Source organism: Sciurus carolinensis, chromosome 19 (assembly GCF_902686445.1).
Source record: "Sciurus carolinensis chromosome 19, mSciCar1.2, whole genome shotgun sequence".
Lineage (NCBI taxonomy): Eukaryota > Metazoa > Chordata > Mammalia > Rodentia > Sciuridae > Sciurus > Sciurus carolinensis.
The window spans coordinates 5,650,563-5,667,236 of record NC_062231.1 but is presented as its reverse complement, the minus strand read 5'-3'; the positions used below and the strand labels follow the sequence as shown (position 1 = coordinate 5,667,236).

The 16,674-nt window shown below is 37.6% G+C and overlaps 1 protein-coding gene and 1 non-coding gene across 2 annotated transcripts; both read right to left on the bottom strand.

Moving 5' to 3' along the window:
• Positions 1-14,013: 14,013 nt before the first annotated feature.
• LOC124971251 (U6 spliceosomal RNA) lies at positions 14,014-14,120 on the bottom strand. The gene has a single exon (XR_007106306.1). It is a non-coding gene; the product is annotated as a U6 spliceosomal RNA (small nuclear RNA).
• A 931-nt stretch (positions 14,121-15,051) lies between these two features.
• Positions 15,052-15,933, bottom strand: LOC124971159 (vomeronasal type-1 receptor 90-like). Its single transcript, XM_047534944.1, has one exon. The coding sequence runs from the start codon at positions 15,931-15,933 to the stop codon at positions 15,052-15,054; it is 882 nt and encodes a 293-aa protein (XP_047390900.1).
• Positions 15,934-16,674: the final 741 nt, after the last annotated feature.

Genomic DNA, 16,674 nt, shown 5'->3' with positions numbered 1-16,674 from the left:
CAAATCTTATTCTCAGTTCCCCCAAGAAATATGTTTTTCATGTGAATTCTGTTAAGTACCACTCTGTTGCGGAGAATTTGAACACTTTTTAGGTATTGCAGCAGATAGCTCTGATGTTATGGCTTCCTGGATAAAAAATATATGAGGTAAACAAACAAAACACTAAGTCAGACATGGAAATTTTCCTAATCATGATTTCAGTGTTCTAAAAATTATGCACTTGTAATATATTCCAATTAAATTTGAAAATCTAGTCTCATATAAAATATTCTCAAATAACGTATCTCTAGAAAATGTAAGAAATAAGGGAAGCAAAGTATATATAAGTATAAAAACTTAAAAAAAAAACCTGGAAAGAAACTCAGAAAAGAGGAGAAAAGTTATCAAAGAATTACAGAACAGAAACCAATAAATAAAATGTCCATTTAACTCATTACCAATACCTGTTAGTTATAAATAAGGGAAACTACTCAATCAATTGATACAGTGTGCCTTAAGCCACACACTGATAAGAATACTGATATAAACTCTGTACAATACAAACAGTGGAGGGGTAAGGACACACACAGGCTAACAGTACAGGAAAATGATGCACCTTGCAGAAGAAAACCAGGAGAGCCTGGGTGCCTGAATTAATAACTGGGACTTTGGGTCACCAATGGTCAGAGGAGACAAAGGCCATCACATACTGACCAAAGCAACAACCCACCAAGAAGCTATCACAGTTACTGACATAATGTCAGTGAATGAAATAAATAAAACATTGACAGAACTCAAGGTAAATGAATAGCAATATAAAAACAGCAAAATCATTTAATACTTCAAGGAGCAGCTCTAAATACTACTAGGAGAAAAGGTCCTAAGAGACATTCCAAACATCCCAGCAACAACAGAACACACTATTCTGAAGTGTTTGAAACAGTGCTCAGAAGAGGACATACACCAGGTCACAAACAAGCCTCCTCAATGTTAAGAACACTGAAACCATATCAAATATTTACAAGCACAATACAATAAAAATGAAATTAAATGAAAGATGGAAACTGTAAATCACAAACATGGAAATTAGACAACAGCTTTTAAACAATAATGCAAACAAAAATTCAAAAGTGAAATCAGAAAATTTCATGAGAAAAACAAATTGTAACATATTAGGTTTTGCAGGTTGCATCAAGAGGAGTGTGAACAATGCATTTTGATATTACAAAAGAAAACATTTTCAAAAAAGCTACCTAACTTGAACCTTTAACAAACTAGAGAAAGTACATTGAACCAAACCACAAATCACCATAACAAAGGCAATAATTAAGATCAGAGCAGAAATAAATGAAGAGCATGTTGATCACTAGTAAAAGTCAACCAAACCAACATGTTGTTCTTTGATAAGGCAAACAGAATGGACAATTCACGATGTAGATTGACTAGGAGAACAAAAAAGAAGGCAAAGAAAGTCAGAAATCAAAGAGGAAGCCCTACAACCGATACCCCCATGGGAAAAACAGGAACTATGAAGAGTGCTGTGAACCATTACCCACCAACCAAACTGTAACCAGATAGAAACAGATCCCTAGACACATACAACCTCACAATACTGAGAAATGAAAAAATAAAACATGAGGAGAAAAATAATGATTGAGAAAGTTGAACAAGTAACAAAACATCCCCAGTCCTCACAAAAAAGAGTCCAAGAACATATTACTTCATGATGGAAGACTACCAAATTATTAAAGAATTTACACCAAACCATCTTAATTCCCTTGAAACAATGGAAGATGAAACATTTTCAAACTCATATTATTAAGTGAACACACTCATATAACAATACCAGGAAACACATGACAAGCAAAACTAAAGATGAATCATTCTTTTAAACAGAGATGGGAAATGCTTGAGAAACATGAGCAGATTGAATTAAACATGTTGAAAGCACCATACATCATTAAGTCTTGGGATTTATCCATGGGATACATGATATTTCAGCATGTGCAGATCAATTATAGTGACACACAACACCAAGTACATGAAGAGCTGAAAATACATAACCATGCGAGTGAAGCAATGGAAGAATTTGACAAAATGGAGAACACTTTCATGATAAAAAATCTCAACAAACAAGGTTGAGAAGAAATTTACCCAAATATAAGAAAGTTCAGATGTTGAAAACACACAGTTGACATCATATTCAGTGGAGAAAAGTTGAAATGATTTTATACATTATCAGGAATGAGGTAAGCATGCCCACACTCACCACTTCTGTTGAACCAACCCCTAAAAGTTCTTACTAGAGTGAACAGGTAAGAAAAAAGTAAGACATACAAGGTGGGGGGAAGAAGTAACATTGTCTTTGTCAATAACATGTTCATATAGGTAAACACTAAGGACCCCCCAATCCTTTAGGATTATTATATGAATTCAGTAGAATACAAAGGTAACATCCCAAGAAATCTGTTTTGTTTTTTATAACTGCCACAAAATATGTGAAAATAAATCAAAAAACCATCCTCACTACAGTACCACTATAAAGAGCAAAATACTGAGGAATAAATTTGACCAGGGAAGGGAAAGACTTGAACTCTGAAAGCTATAATCATGAAAGAAATGAAAGAAAATATAAATAAGAGGAAAGAAGCATCATGTTCCTGGATATGAAGATGCAACATTAAAATGTCCATACAATCAAATTATGTGTAGATCAGATGCAATCCCTGACTGAATCCCAGTGATATATTTTACAGAAATAGAAAATAGGAAAGCTAAAATCTGTGACCACAAAGGACTCTGAAGACCTAGAGCAATCTTGATAAAGAAAAAAGCTAATAAAACCATACTCTGATTTTAAAATATATTATAAAGCTATAGTCATTAAAGTACTTTGGTAGAGCTGGGGATGGATCTTGGAGATGTAGCACTTGACTAGCATGCCCAGGCTCTGGGTGTCATCACCAACGCTTCAAACACACACAAACACACACACACACACACACACACAATTACGATACTGGCATAATAGTAAACACCAAAACTAGTGGAACAGAAGAGTATGCCTAGATAAATGTTCACAAACAAGGTCATGAAGATATCTCAAAAATACTGGCAAATATATTGTCTGGAGTAAGGCTAGTCTCTCCAACAAATATTCAGATACAGAAGAATGAAACTGGACCCTTATCCTACAGCCATACATAACTGTCAAACACAAGATGAATTGAAGATTTACATTTGATATCTGAATCCATAAACCTTCCTAAAGGAAACAATTGGAGACCCATCAAAACATTGGAATAGAAAATGATTTCTTGAGTACTATACCAAAAGGGCAGGCAACAAATCAGTGATACCCAAATTGGATGATATGAAATTAATCACTTATGTACAGATGGGGAAAAAAATCAGTCATCAAAAGACAAGATACAGGATGGAGAAAATATTTTCAAATCAGAAATCAGGGAAGAGGTTAATTTTCAACATTTATTAAAACATCCTAGAATTGAATAAAAAATAGAAACCTCATTAGAAATAGCACAACACTTGAAAAGATAACCCATTCAAGGAAAAACGCATATATGGCCAACAAGCAATGAAAAGATGCTCACCATCAATTGATACTCAAGGAAATACCAGTCAAAACCATGATGTGATATCCTGTAACAGCAGTCAGGATGGTTGTGATGTGAAAAGAAAGATAACCATTAATGCTGAAGACATGCACTGTTGGGAGAGTAACGTGGGTCAGTCTCCACAGTTCTGAAACCAGCATGGGTGTTGCTCTGAGGACAAGAGTTAGAGCATGTGTTCCAGCCATGCTCTCAGGAAAGAGTGCAAGTGAGTGGAAGTCAGCAGCACTAGGAGATGTTGATGCTACTATGTTGGTGGCAGCCTTACTCACAGCAGCCAAGATAGAAGGTACCTGATTGCCACATCTATTTCCTGCCACTCCAACATCTGACATGGCTCTGTTGGAGTAGAGGATCTGACACTTGACATGGTGTTGGAATAGAGAACTCAACACTTGACACGGTTCTGTTGATCATCCTCCCTCTTGGGGGCCATAGGTGTAGCATGTCTCCATGTGTAGTTGCTCTTTAATATTAATAATCAATATATCATTAGAAACTTCTTGGAAAAACATTGGTAAGGTTTTACTGTATTGGGACACAAAATAGTGCACAATAAAAATTTAGCAGTGATACATAGATAAAATATATGAAAATAAACAATTGTAACTGTGCTCAAGTTTAAAGGAGCCTGTGATTGCTCTAGTATAATAATAGATGGAGAAAGAGATATTCCTCTGAGCTTGGATGTGGTGTTTAGCCTTTGTTGCTTTCCTAGTTTCAATAGTTGATTCTAGAGATACTTTACATAATAAAAACATTTAGGTTAGTCATAAATATAATTTGTGTGTTTCCTATGTTTAGTCTAACTCTTTGAGAATCAGAATAAGATTGTAGTCTGCCATTATATGAAATTAGAATAAACTAAATATTAACTATAAGTTGATTTCTTTGCCCTTTAATAATAGTAAAAGTTTCTCACTGTTAAACACTGGAGTTCATGGTGGGGGTCATTTCTCAGAAAATCTAGTGATGTGCTTGTTCTGAAGGTCGAAGGCTGCCAGATCATTGTGCCCTCAGTTTAGCTGGGAGACAAGTTTGTTTTAATCTCACTGGGAAATAAGGTTGTTTTGGTCTGGGCTGTCATACAGAGAGAATGTGTACTTTGAGAAGAAGCATAGATTGTGCTTTTGAAGTTTTTTCTTGTTTTAAACTAACCATAAAATGATATAATCATTACTAAAGAAAAATATCTATAAAAAGGCTGGCAGAAAAAATAAAGATTCAGATTCAGCCTCAGAACACTTGGTGTCTCTGTCTGCTGTTTCTCCACCACGTCGACACCTCCCATCCACCTAGGACCCCCAACACCTGCTGGGGCTGGACCCTGGCACCTGATGACACAGATGGATGGGTGAATGGTTAGAAAAACTGTGGCCTCTTACTGAGTCTTTTAAAAAAATGAAACCCTGCCACTTGCCCCAACATGGATGAATCTGGAGGACATCATGCTAAGTGAGGTTACCACTCACAGAAGGAAAGATGCTTCCTGGTTCCATTTAAATACTGCATCTAAATAGTCAAATTCATGGACTCAGAGTGACATGTTGATTGCTTAGGGTTAGCAGGAAAAGGTCATTGCCCTTAAATAGGTATAAAGTTTCACTTTTATCTGAGATTTGCTGTGTAACATTGTGATAATTCTTAAAAATATTATACTGAGCACTAAGGTGTTTTTAAGAAGGTAGAGTTCATGGTTATCTCATGGAAGAAAGGGAAAAAGAAAGGAAGAGAGGAGGGACACCCCAAGACTAACTTCATGGTTTGTGATCTTTACAGTCATACATGGATCCACACTCAGAACATCCCTGTGCTTGGTTCGGTGCCCGTCATTGTCAGTGTAAAATTCTTCCTCATGTTGTCATTGTACTGGTGTGTGGTAAGTAAAGTCCAAGAAGAAGAAACGGGATCATGAGTAGAAGGGATGCATGGCCTTTTATCTGCTGCCACTCTTTGCCACCAAGTACAAACCGTGTTGTGTGTTCTCCCGGGTATTTATCATTCCTTTGATTCTCTATTTCTATCCAAGGTCCATGTTCCCATCTCCTCCCATTTATCTGAATCCTAGACAACTTTGCTTGTGTACCTTCTATTTGTGTATGCCCTATTGATTAACGCTTCCAGGTTTCAGATCTGGAAAATGTCATTTTCAACTTTATTCTTTAAAAATTATTTGGTCTACTTATATAAATTTGGAGGAAAAAACACTTGTTTTTGTATATACTTTTAAGATATGATTTTGTGGTCTTCTGGGTTCCAGTATCTCCAACAGCCAAGAGCTTTCATTTTCCTCATGTGTACCTGCTGAAATGCTTCTTTGGGAGGGTGTGCACTGCTTTTAAGACCTCCTCATTCTTTCTGGCAGTGTAAATGCGAAGTACCTTTGGCATTTGTGTGTATTTTGAAAATATTTGATACAAGATTCATTTCAGGTTTTGGTTAATATACTTTCATTGGGCTTGAAAAAAACCTTAGTCCCTTATTTCTTCAATGTCTTCCTCCCCTTTATTTCTTTTATTTTTGGGACTGTAAGTATGCAAATGTTTATGGCTTATGCACACTTCATATTTATTTTGTTCTTTTTAGTTTTACACGACAGTAGAATCCATTTTGATATATTTATACAAATATGATGTATATCTTATTCTAATTAGGATCCCGGTCCTATGTTTGTAGATGATGTGGAGATTTACTGTGCTGTATTCTTATATGCGCAGAAGGAAGTTATTTCAGATACATTTCATTTTTCTTACTATTTCTGTGCCCTCTCCCTTCCCTTCATGCCCTCTTGTCTAAAACACTGGACATCAATTATTCCCTGACCCCCTGGTTGTGTGTTAGCATTAATATCAGAGAGAACAGTTGATCTTTGGTGTTTTGGGATTGGCTTATTTCACTTATAATGATAATATCCAGATTCATCAATTTACCAGCAAATGTCATAAAAGCAAAAGACTGAGCATCAATCTAACAAAAGAAGTAGAAATCCTGTACTATGAAAACTATAGAACAATCAAGTAAGAAAGTGAAGAAGACCTTCCTAGAGGGAAAGACCTCCCATGTTCTTGGAGAGGCAGAATTAATGTTGTCAAAATACTCATACCTCAAAAGCTATATAGAGGCCCACCCACCCCTTGTCCCCCAAAGAGGGATGCCAGACATAGCACCCCACCACAGACAGATGCCAGACACCAGCCCCACATGCCCTCCCCCACTGTGTTGGTTGGTGTCCCTGCACTGTGGTTCCCCACCTTCTTTGGAGGCTAGTGCAGGCATCTTGAATTATTCCTGAGGACATGGCCACCATCATTGGAGGGGCGGCTCCCTTCCTGAGACACCTACTAGAGACTGGAGGTCCTTTGACAGGTTACCTCTATTTACTCACATCCTACAACTTTCCCCATCCTCTTCATTCACCACTAGAAATACTGTAAATAATAATTGAACTCATTCAGTTTAGTACAATAATGTTCAAGTCTTTATAGGGGCTATCCGGTTCAGGGCTGCATTTTCTTTGTACTGGGTGCTGCTAATATTGATCTCCCTCTCAAAGGAGAGGTACTGGAAAACTGGTCACAATAAGCCTGCAAGGGGGGAACGTCAACCTCAGATCTTCTTTGCTGGAGGGGAATATACAGAAATAATATGAAAAAATAGGGGAAGAAAGTGTCCCTAACAAACCAAGATAGTATTTTGATAGAATCCAATGACAGCATGGCAGTAGAAATGAGAGAAAAAGAGTTTAGAATCTGCATACTTAAAATGATTCATGAAGCAAAAGACGAGATAAGAGAGTAAATGCAGGCAATGCATGACCATTCCAGTAAACAGTTAAAAAAGCAAATGCAGAAAGCAAAAGAACACTTCAATAAAGAGATAAAGATTCTGAAAAACAAACAAACAAACAAATGGAAATACTTGAAATGAAAGAAACAACAAACCAAATTTAAAACTCAATAACTCAATAGAAAGCATCACCAACAGAATAGATCCTGTGGAAGACAGAATCTCAGACAATGAAGACAAAATATTTAATCTTGAAAATAAAGTTGAACAAACTGACAAGATGTTAAGAAGTCATGAACAGAACCTCTAAGAATTATGGGATATCATGAAAAGATCGAATTTTAGAATTATTGGGATTGAGGAACGTGCAGAGATACAAACCAAAGGCATGAACAACCTCTTCATTGAAATAATATCAGAAAACTTCCCAAACCTGAAAAATAAAATGGAAAATCAAATACAAGAGGCTTACAGAACACCAGGTGCACAAAATTACAACAGATTCACACCAAGTTGCATTATAATGAAAATACCTCACATACAAGATAGAGGATTTTAAAGGCTGCAAGAGAAAAGCATCAGATTACTTATAAGGGGAAACCAATATAGACCTCAGCAGATTTCTCATCCCAGACACTAGAAGCAAGAAGGGTCTGGAACAATAGATTTCAAGCTCTGAAAGAACATGGATGCCAACCAAGCATCCTATATCCAGCAAAACTAACCACCATATTTGATGATTAAATAAAATGTTTCCATGATAAAAGTTAAAAGAATTTACAAATAGAAATCCTGCACTACAGAATATCCTCAGCAAAATATTTTGTGAGGAGGAAGTGAAAAACAACAATACAAGCAAAGGGAGGGACTACCCTAAAGGAAAAGCCAATCAAAGGAGAAACCATGTCAAGTTAAAAACCAAAAATAAGCCAAAATGATCAGGAATATAAATCATATCACAATAATCACCCTGAAAGTTAATGGTTTAAACTCAATAATCAAAAGGCAGACTAGATAATTGGATTACAAAGAAAGAACCAGCAATATGCTGTCTTCAAGAGACTTACCTCATAGGAAAAGACATCCACAGACTAAAGGTTAAAGGATAGGAAAAAATATACCATGCACATAGACTCATTAAAAAGCAGGGGTCTTCATCCTCATATCAGATAAAGTTGACTTCAAACCTAAGGTAGTCATAAAGGATAAAGAAGGACATTTCATACTGCTCAAGGGAAGCATAAATCAGCAAGACATAATGATCATAAATATCTATGCTCCAAACAGTGAAGCATCTATGTACATCAAACAAACCCTTCTCAATTTTAAGACCAAAACACAATAATAGTGGGGGACTTTAACACACCACTCTCACCACTGAACAGATCCTCCAAACAAAAACTGAACAAAGAAACTATAGAACTAAATCATACAATCAATGATATAGACTTACTGGTCATTTACAGAGAATTTCATCCATCATTGAGTGAATATACTTTCTTCTCAGCAGCTCATGGATCCTTCTCCAAAATAAACCATACGCTATGTCACAAAAAAGCCATTAGTATATACAAAAAAATAGAGATACTACTTGTATCCTATCAGACCATAATGGAAAGCAATTAGAAATCAATGATAAAATAACAAAAACTACACCTGGAGACTAAATAATATGCTATTGAATGATGCAATGTTAACAGAAGACACCAGGAAGAAATAAAAAAATTTCTTAGAGGTAAATGAGAACAATGACAGAACATATCAAAATCTCTGGGACACTTTGAAAGCAGTACTAAGAGGAAAATTCATTGCATGGAGCTCATACATTAAAAAAATAAAAAGTCAACAACTCAATGATCTAACATTACATCTCAAAGCCCTAGAAAAAGAAGAACCAATCAACACAAAAAATAGTGGAAGACAGGAAATAATTAAAATCAGATCTGAAATCAATGAAATTGAAATGAGAAACAATTCCAAAAATTGACAAAACCAAAAGTTGGTTCTTTGAAAAAGTAAACAAAATTGATAAACCCTTAGCCACACTAATGAAAAGGAGAGAGAAAACTCAAATTACTAGAATTCATGATGAAAAAGGAAAGATCCTGACAGACACCATTGAAATTCATAACATAATTAGAAACTACTTTGAAAATCTATACACCAACCAACTAGAAAATATTGAAGACATTGACAAATTTTTAGAGAAATATGATCCTCCCAAACTGAATCAGGAAGATGTATACAATTTAAACAGATAAATTTCAAGCACTAAAATAAAAGAAACCATCAAAAGCCTACCAACCAAGAAAAGCCTAGGACCAGATGGATTCTCAGCAGAATTCTACAAGACTTTTAAAGAAGAACTAATACCAATACTCCTTGAGGTATTCCAGGAAATAGAAAAGGAGAGAACACTTACAAACTCATTCTATGAGGCTAGTATCATTCTGATACCAAAGCCAGATGAGAAGACTCATCAAGGAAAGAAAACTTTAGACTAATATCCCTGATGAACATAGATGCAAAATCCTTAACAAAATACTGGCAAATCACATATAAAAACATTAAAAAGATAGTGCACCATGATCAAGTGGGGTTTATCCCAGGGATGCAAGGTTGGTTCAACATCTGGAAATCAATAAACGTAATTCATCACATCAATGTAAAGTTAAGAGTCATATGATTCTTTCAATAGATGTTGAGAAAGCATTTGATAAAATACAGCATCCCTTCATGCTTAAAACATAGGGAAAAAATAGGGATAGTAGAAACATACCTCAACATTGTAAAGGCCATCTATGCTAAGCCTACAGCCAACATCATTCTTTTTTCTTCTTTTGTAAAATGGTTCTTTTTCATATATATTTTTTAGTTGCTGATGGACTTTTTATTTATTTATTTATTCTTATAACTAAAATTTATTTTTTAATTATTTATTAATTTTTTACAGACTGCATTTTGATTCATTGTACCCAAATGGGATACATCATTTCTTTTCTATGGTTGTACACAAGGTAGATTCATACCATTCCTGTAATCATACACATACATAGGGTAAAGATGTTTGTCTCATTCCATGGTTTTTCATACTGCCCCCTCTCTCATTTCCTTCTATATAATCTAAAGTCCTGCCATTCTTCTCTCACTCCCCCCACCCCCACCCCCATTATATATCCTTCTTAATGGAGAAAAACTGAAAGAATTCCCCCTAAAAACTGGAACAAGACAGGGATGTCCTCTTTCACCACTTCTATTCAACATTGTCCTTGAAACACTAGCCAGAGCAATTAGACAGAATAAAGGAATCAAAGGGATACAAATAGGAAAAGAAGAATTCAAGCTGTCTCTATTTGCTGATGACATGATTCTGTATTTAAAGGATCCAAAAAATCCAGTAGAAAACTTCTAGAACTAATAAACAAATTCAGAAAAGTAGCAGGATATAAAATTAATACACATAAATTGAATGCATTTCTATTCATAAGTGATGAATCCTTTGAAAGAGAAATTAGGAAAACCAGTCCATTCACAATAGCCTAAAAAATACTTGGGAATCAATCTAACAAAAGAGATGAAAGAACTCTACAATGAGAACTACAGAACACCAAAGAAAGAGATTAAAGAAAACCTTAGAAAATGGAAAGATCTCCCATGTTCTTGGATAGGCAGAATTAATATTATCAAAATGGTCATTCTTACAGAGGAGCTATACAGATTCAATGCAATTCCAATTAAAATCCCAATGACATTCCTCATAAAAACAGAGAAAGCAATCATAAACTTCATCTGGAAGAATAAGAGACCTCGAATAGCTAAAACAATCCTGAGCAGGAAAAGTAAAGCAGGAGGTATCACAATACCAGAGCAATAGCAACAAAAATTGCATGGTATTGGCACTAAAATAGACAGGTAGACCAATGGTACAGAATAGAAGACACAGAGACAAATCCACAGTCACCTCTTACTAGACAAAGGAGCCGAAAACATACAATGGAGAAAAGATAGCTTATTCAACAAATGGTGCTGGGAAAACTGGAAATCCATATGCAGTAAAATGTAATTAAACCTCTACCTCTCACCCTGCACAAAACTCAACTCAAAATGGATCAAGGACTTAGCAATTAGATCAGAGACTCTGCACCAAATAGAAGACAAAGTAGGGCCAAATCTTCATCATGTTGGTTTAGGATCAGACTTCCTTAACAAGACTCCCAAAGCACAAGAAATCAAAGAAAGAATCAATAAATGGGATGGACTCAAACTAAAAAGGTTTTACTCAGCAAAGGATACAATTCAAAATGTGAAAAGAGAGACTACAGAGTGGGAGAAAATCTTTGCCACATGCACTTCAGATAGAGCACTTATGTTCAAAATGTTAAAGAATTTATAAGACTTTACACCAAAAATACAAAGAACCCAATCAATAAATGGGACAAGGAACCAGACAGACACTTTACAGAAGAAGACAAATAGGTGATTAATAAATCTATGAAAAAGTGTTCAACATCTCTAGTAATTAGAGATATGTAAATTAAAACAAGTCTAAGATTTCTTCTTACTCCAATTAGAATGGTTATTATCAAGAACACAAACAATAATAGATGTTGGTGTGGATGTAGGGAAAAAGGCACACTTTTACATTGCTGGTGGAGTTGCAAATTGGTGCAGCCACTCTGGAAAGCAGTGTGGAGAATTCTCAGAAAACTTGGAATGGACCCACCTTTTGACCCAGTTATCCCACTCCTTGGTTTATATCCAAAGGACTTAAAATCAGCAAACTACAGTAACACAGCCACATCAATGTTTATAGCAGCTCAGTTCACAATAGCTAGATTGTGGAACCAACCTAGATGCCCTTCAGCAGATGAATGGATAAAGAAACTGTGGGATATATATACAATGGAATATTACTCATCACTTCCAACCTGGCTACTTGGATTTAATTAAGACCTGTGAAGAAGACAAATCTCAAATGAGCTAAAAAAGACCATATGAAGTCTTCTATTCCCTAGAATAGCTACCCAAACTGCTGAAAAGGGAGGACTCATTACCATGGGTAATTTCTAATTCAAAATATTAGAATATCTTCGATGTATGGCAAATCCAAAGGGCACAAGAACAAAAAAGAAAATAAGACCAAAAGTTAGGAAAGACAAAGGGAGGACTTATGTAACATACAAAATCTGGTAGTCCATTTTCTGAATGCAGTATTTAGGCTTAACTGGCATGTAAGAGGCAATTGTGGGCATTCTGAGCTTTCCAACATATATCCAACCATGGGCATTTTAATGATAGTTTAGACTTTGTCCTCACCAATTTCAAAATTAGCCAATTATAGATTATTAGCATGCCCTTTTCCTATCAGAGCAAAGGAAGTACTGTGTTGGGATAAAACTAGGTGGACTGTCTGCCCCATATTACACAGACTGACAGGAAAATTTCTTTGCCAGCTTTCTCATTAGCACACCCTCCTAAAGAAGTCAAGTATGCCTTGCTCAGCTACTTCTTAGCATGCGTTTGATTCCTTGTGGCACCACATTATTTCTAACACTATCTGGAACACAGTCGTGGCTATTTTTCCTTAATGCTCTTAACTTGTCTCTTTGGTAAAAGGCTGTCCAGGTCACACAGGGTCCATATGCAGACATTGACATTCTTCTTCCTCATAGACAGTGAGAGTTTCTCACACACGCTGGTGATGTCACAGACTGTTGAAGTGAGGTTGGAAGAAACTTCTTGAGGGGCAGGCCATGTGTTAGCTCTGCACTAATTTGAATCTTTTATGATATTTGAACTGGGCACAGCATTGTGCAACTGTGATTCCAGCTACTCAGGAGACTGAGACAGGAAGATCACTTGAGTTCAGAAGTTCAAGACTAACCTCTGAAAATAAGTGAGATTCCATCTCCAAAACAAAAAACAACATTTGAACACCTTTCAGTGCACAGTGTTTATAACTGATATTGAGGGAGGCAAAAACATATCCAATGCCTAACATCCTTCCTATGGTTAGAATAGACATTTTAGGAGTCAGGAGAAATTGTAGCCTCTTTTGGCTTTAGTGCCCTTGGGAGTTCCCCACATCATCCTCAGGAATGCTACTCCGGAAGGAAGGTAATGGTCAGGCTGTCTGCCAGGGTTGGTCAGCTCTGCCACTGACCAGCTTTCACATCGACTTGTGGAGTTCCATCCACCAGCCTGCCTTCTTCAGGCCACAATACAGTAGGTCAAAATGTGGCCACCTGCCATCCAGCTGCACTTCTGAGCTGGAATGATGTGGGAATGGGGTTGGCATTTTAGTCCACGGTTGTCAGCACCATTGCTGTGACATCTCTGTGCCACTTTGGAATGAAGGTCCTTGTTGGAGCAGCAATACTGAGAGCTGGCTAAGTGCTGCAAGCCCAGGACCTCCGACCTGGTGTCAGGGTTCAAATCCTGACTTTCTTCACATATTTTCTCTACAATTTACATACTTCATTTATCTAGGTCTTAGTTTTCTGTACTGAGGGTATAGCAATACTAAAATCTTCAGAGCATTACTGTGGTAATTAAGAGTTAATATATACATATAATGTGCATGCTCGCAGAGGCTAGCTGCTACTCTTATTTTTTCATTGTGGTGTGCTTTATAAATTTGCATGTCATCCATGTGCAGGGGCCATGCTAATCCTCTCTGCACCCTTCCAATATCAGGATACGTGCTGCCAAATTGAACACTATTATCAGTCTCACCACATCAACCCTGAAACAGATATCATCTCTATTTTACAACTGAAGCTGGAAGAATTCAACCACTACTTGGAGGCCACAAGGCCAACAGAAGAAAAACCTGGATGTGATCTCCATCTGTGTGATTTTGAGACATCTGAACTCTCTCCTGAACTCTGACTTCTGATTAGCTACTGCCACCTTTCACCATGGGTATATCATGCAGAAAAAATAAAACTATTTTCAAAAAATCACATATGAAAATGCAATTGAGAAGAAATACATAGAGAAATAAAGGTACAATTATGATTAGAACGTCTCCTGGTGTTAACATTGAGGGAATTTCATTATCCTTATTGATGTTTGTTACTCTAATAAAAGAAATGAATCATAACAATAATTATATCAGGCACATAAATGAAGTTGTACTTATGTTAGATTTTCCTCTTGCTTTTCTAAACAGAATAGTTCTTCCAAAATGCATTTTTTTAGCCAAGGGTGAACACAATTTGTACACTTATGGACAGTGAAAGATATCTTTCACTTTAGACATACACAGTAACAAAACATCTGTAATCCAGCATCTTTCTTCTGGGGTTGGGACTAGGAATTGAACCCTGGGGCACCTAACCCCTGAGACACATCCCCAGCACCTTTTATTATTTATTATTTATTGTAAGAAAGGGTCTCACTAAGTTGCTTAGGGCCTCATTTAGTTGCTGAGGCCGGCACTGAACTTACAATCCTCCCACCTCAGCCTCCTGAGGTAACAGAATGACAGGTTTGTGCCACTGCCCTCGGCTTGATTTAGCATCTTGTTCACACTTGAACAAAGACCAAGTGTGAGCATCTTCACAAAGGAAAACATCCTTACATGTTTTTCCTCAACATAAAGAACTTTGGAAATTCACAAATAAATAGTGTGTGATGACAAAATGAATTATACAGCACTGCATAAACATTTCCTCTCCTTCCCCAATGTGGATTGGAAGAACTTGATTATGCGCTTTTCAGTGCTGATCAGCATCAAAGCACTGATGGTGGCATAGCCATTGCCCACCAGCATCTGGACCCCAAGCCGAGCTGGATCATTCTTCCACATCTTTCCAGAGGAGGATGAGAAAATGCAGTTCACAAAGTACATGACCACAAAGAAGCCCATGAGCAGCAGGATGGTCCTGGTGGCCCTCAGCTCTGGGGATGCCCTTGGAGACAGGCTGGTGCGGTGAAGGTGCTGGCACTGCCTCTTATGCCTGCACAAGAGGGTCACCATGTACACACTGAAGAGGGCCATCAGCCCTATGAGGAAAATATCCCAGAGTATTCCTATCAGGGAAAAGAAGGTCTTGAAGTAGTGACCTGTGGGGGAAATAGAGCAGGATTCAGAGGCAAAGGCAAAACCTGATGTCGCATTGGTGGGACCTTTCATGGAGACTAAAATATGAACAATAATGAACACATTGAACACCCAGAGAATGAAAAAGGAACACAGACTCTGCTGTGGAGATGTCAGCTTGAACTTTGCCAGAAAGGAGCTTCTGGGGCTGAGGGTGATGGCCTGAAGGACACTCAGCAGGCAGGTGGTGCTAACAGACAGGCTCCTCATCAACCTGTGCAAGTAGACAACTGCTTTACATGTTGTGTTATTCCAAATGTCATGAACCCCAAAAATGTCTATATCCTGGAATGTCCTGATTATTAGCATCAGCAGGTGAATGAGGGCCAGGTGAGCGATGGTCAGATCAGTGGGCTTGGGCCTGTGCTGGAGAAGGTATTTTAGGACGTGAAAGAGAAGCAGGAGGACATTGACTGTGATCCCCATGACAATTTGAGAGGAAAAGACATTTTTTACAGCAATAAAAATGTAAACTATTTTTCTCTTGTTCATCTTTTTCTGGTGAAAGGTAGTACATATTCTTTGTCTGAGGAGAAAAGGAAGATAAACTCTCTTCATCACAATTATCACCAGATTCAACATTCCCTCCTGTCAAGAATGCCCAAATTGAAAAAAAGCTATCTGCCATGTTGTGATGTAGTAAAAATAGTGAGACTGCTAGATCTTGGAAACTTAGTCTCCAAAGGAAAAGATGGCGGACTAGAGGGCGGCTGCATTTCATGTTGCTCCAGGACGCAAGATTCAAAAGAGGAAATAGTGAGAGACTTGGGACCAACTCAAAGCTGCCGGGTGAGTCTCTCCCATTGGGGAGACATCCCGGATGGGGCAGTAGCCCCGGAACGCAGGGAACTTTGTGAAGTAGAGTTGCTCGGTGAGACGCCCCTCCCCCCACTGGAGCGGTAAACACGGACAACTGGGATCATCATAGAGGAGGTGGCTCAGCACAGCGCTTGGACTCGGAGCAACCGCTGGGGCTCCGGGTGGCTGCCTGAGGAGGAGCTGCGTGGTGAGCTGTTTGGACTCAGAATGACCACTTCTGAACACCGGGGGGCTGCCCGGAGAAAGAGGAGGAGCACGGCGGGTTGCTTGGTCTAGGAGTGACTGCATCAGAGCCACAGGCGGTTGCCAGAGGAGGAGGCGAGTGGTGAGTTGATTGGACTCAAAGCG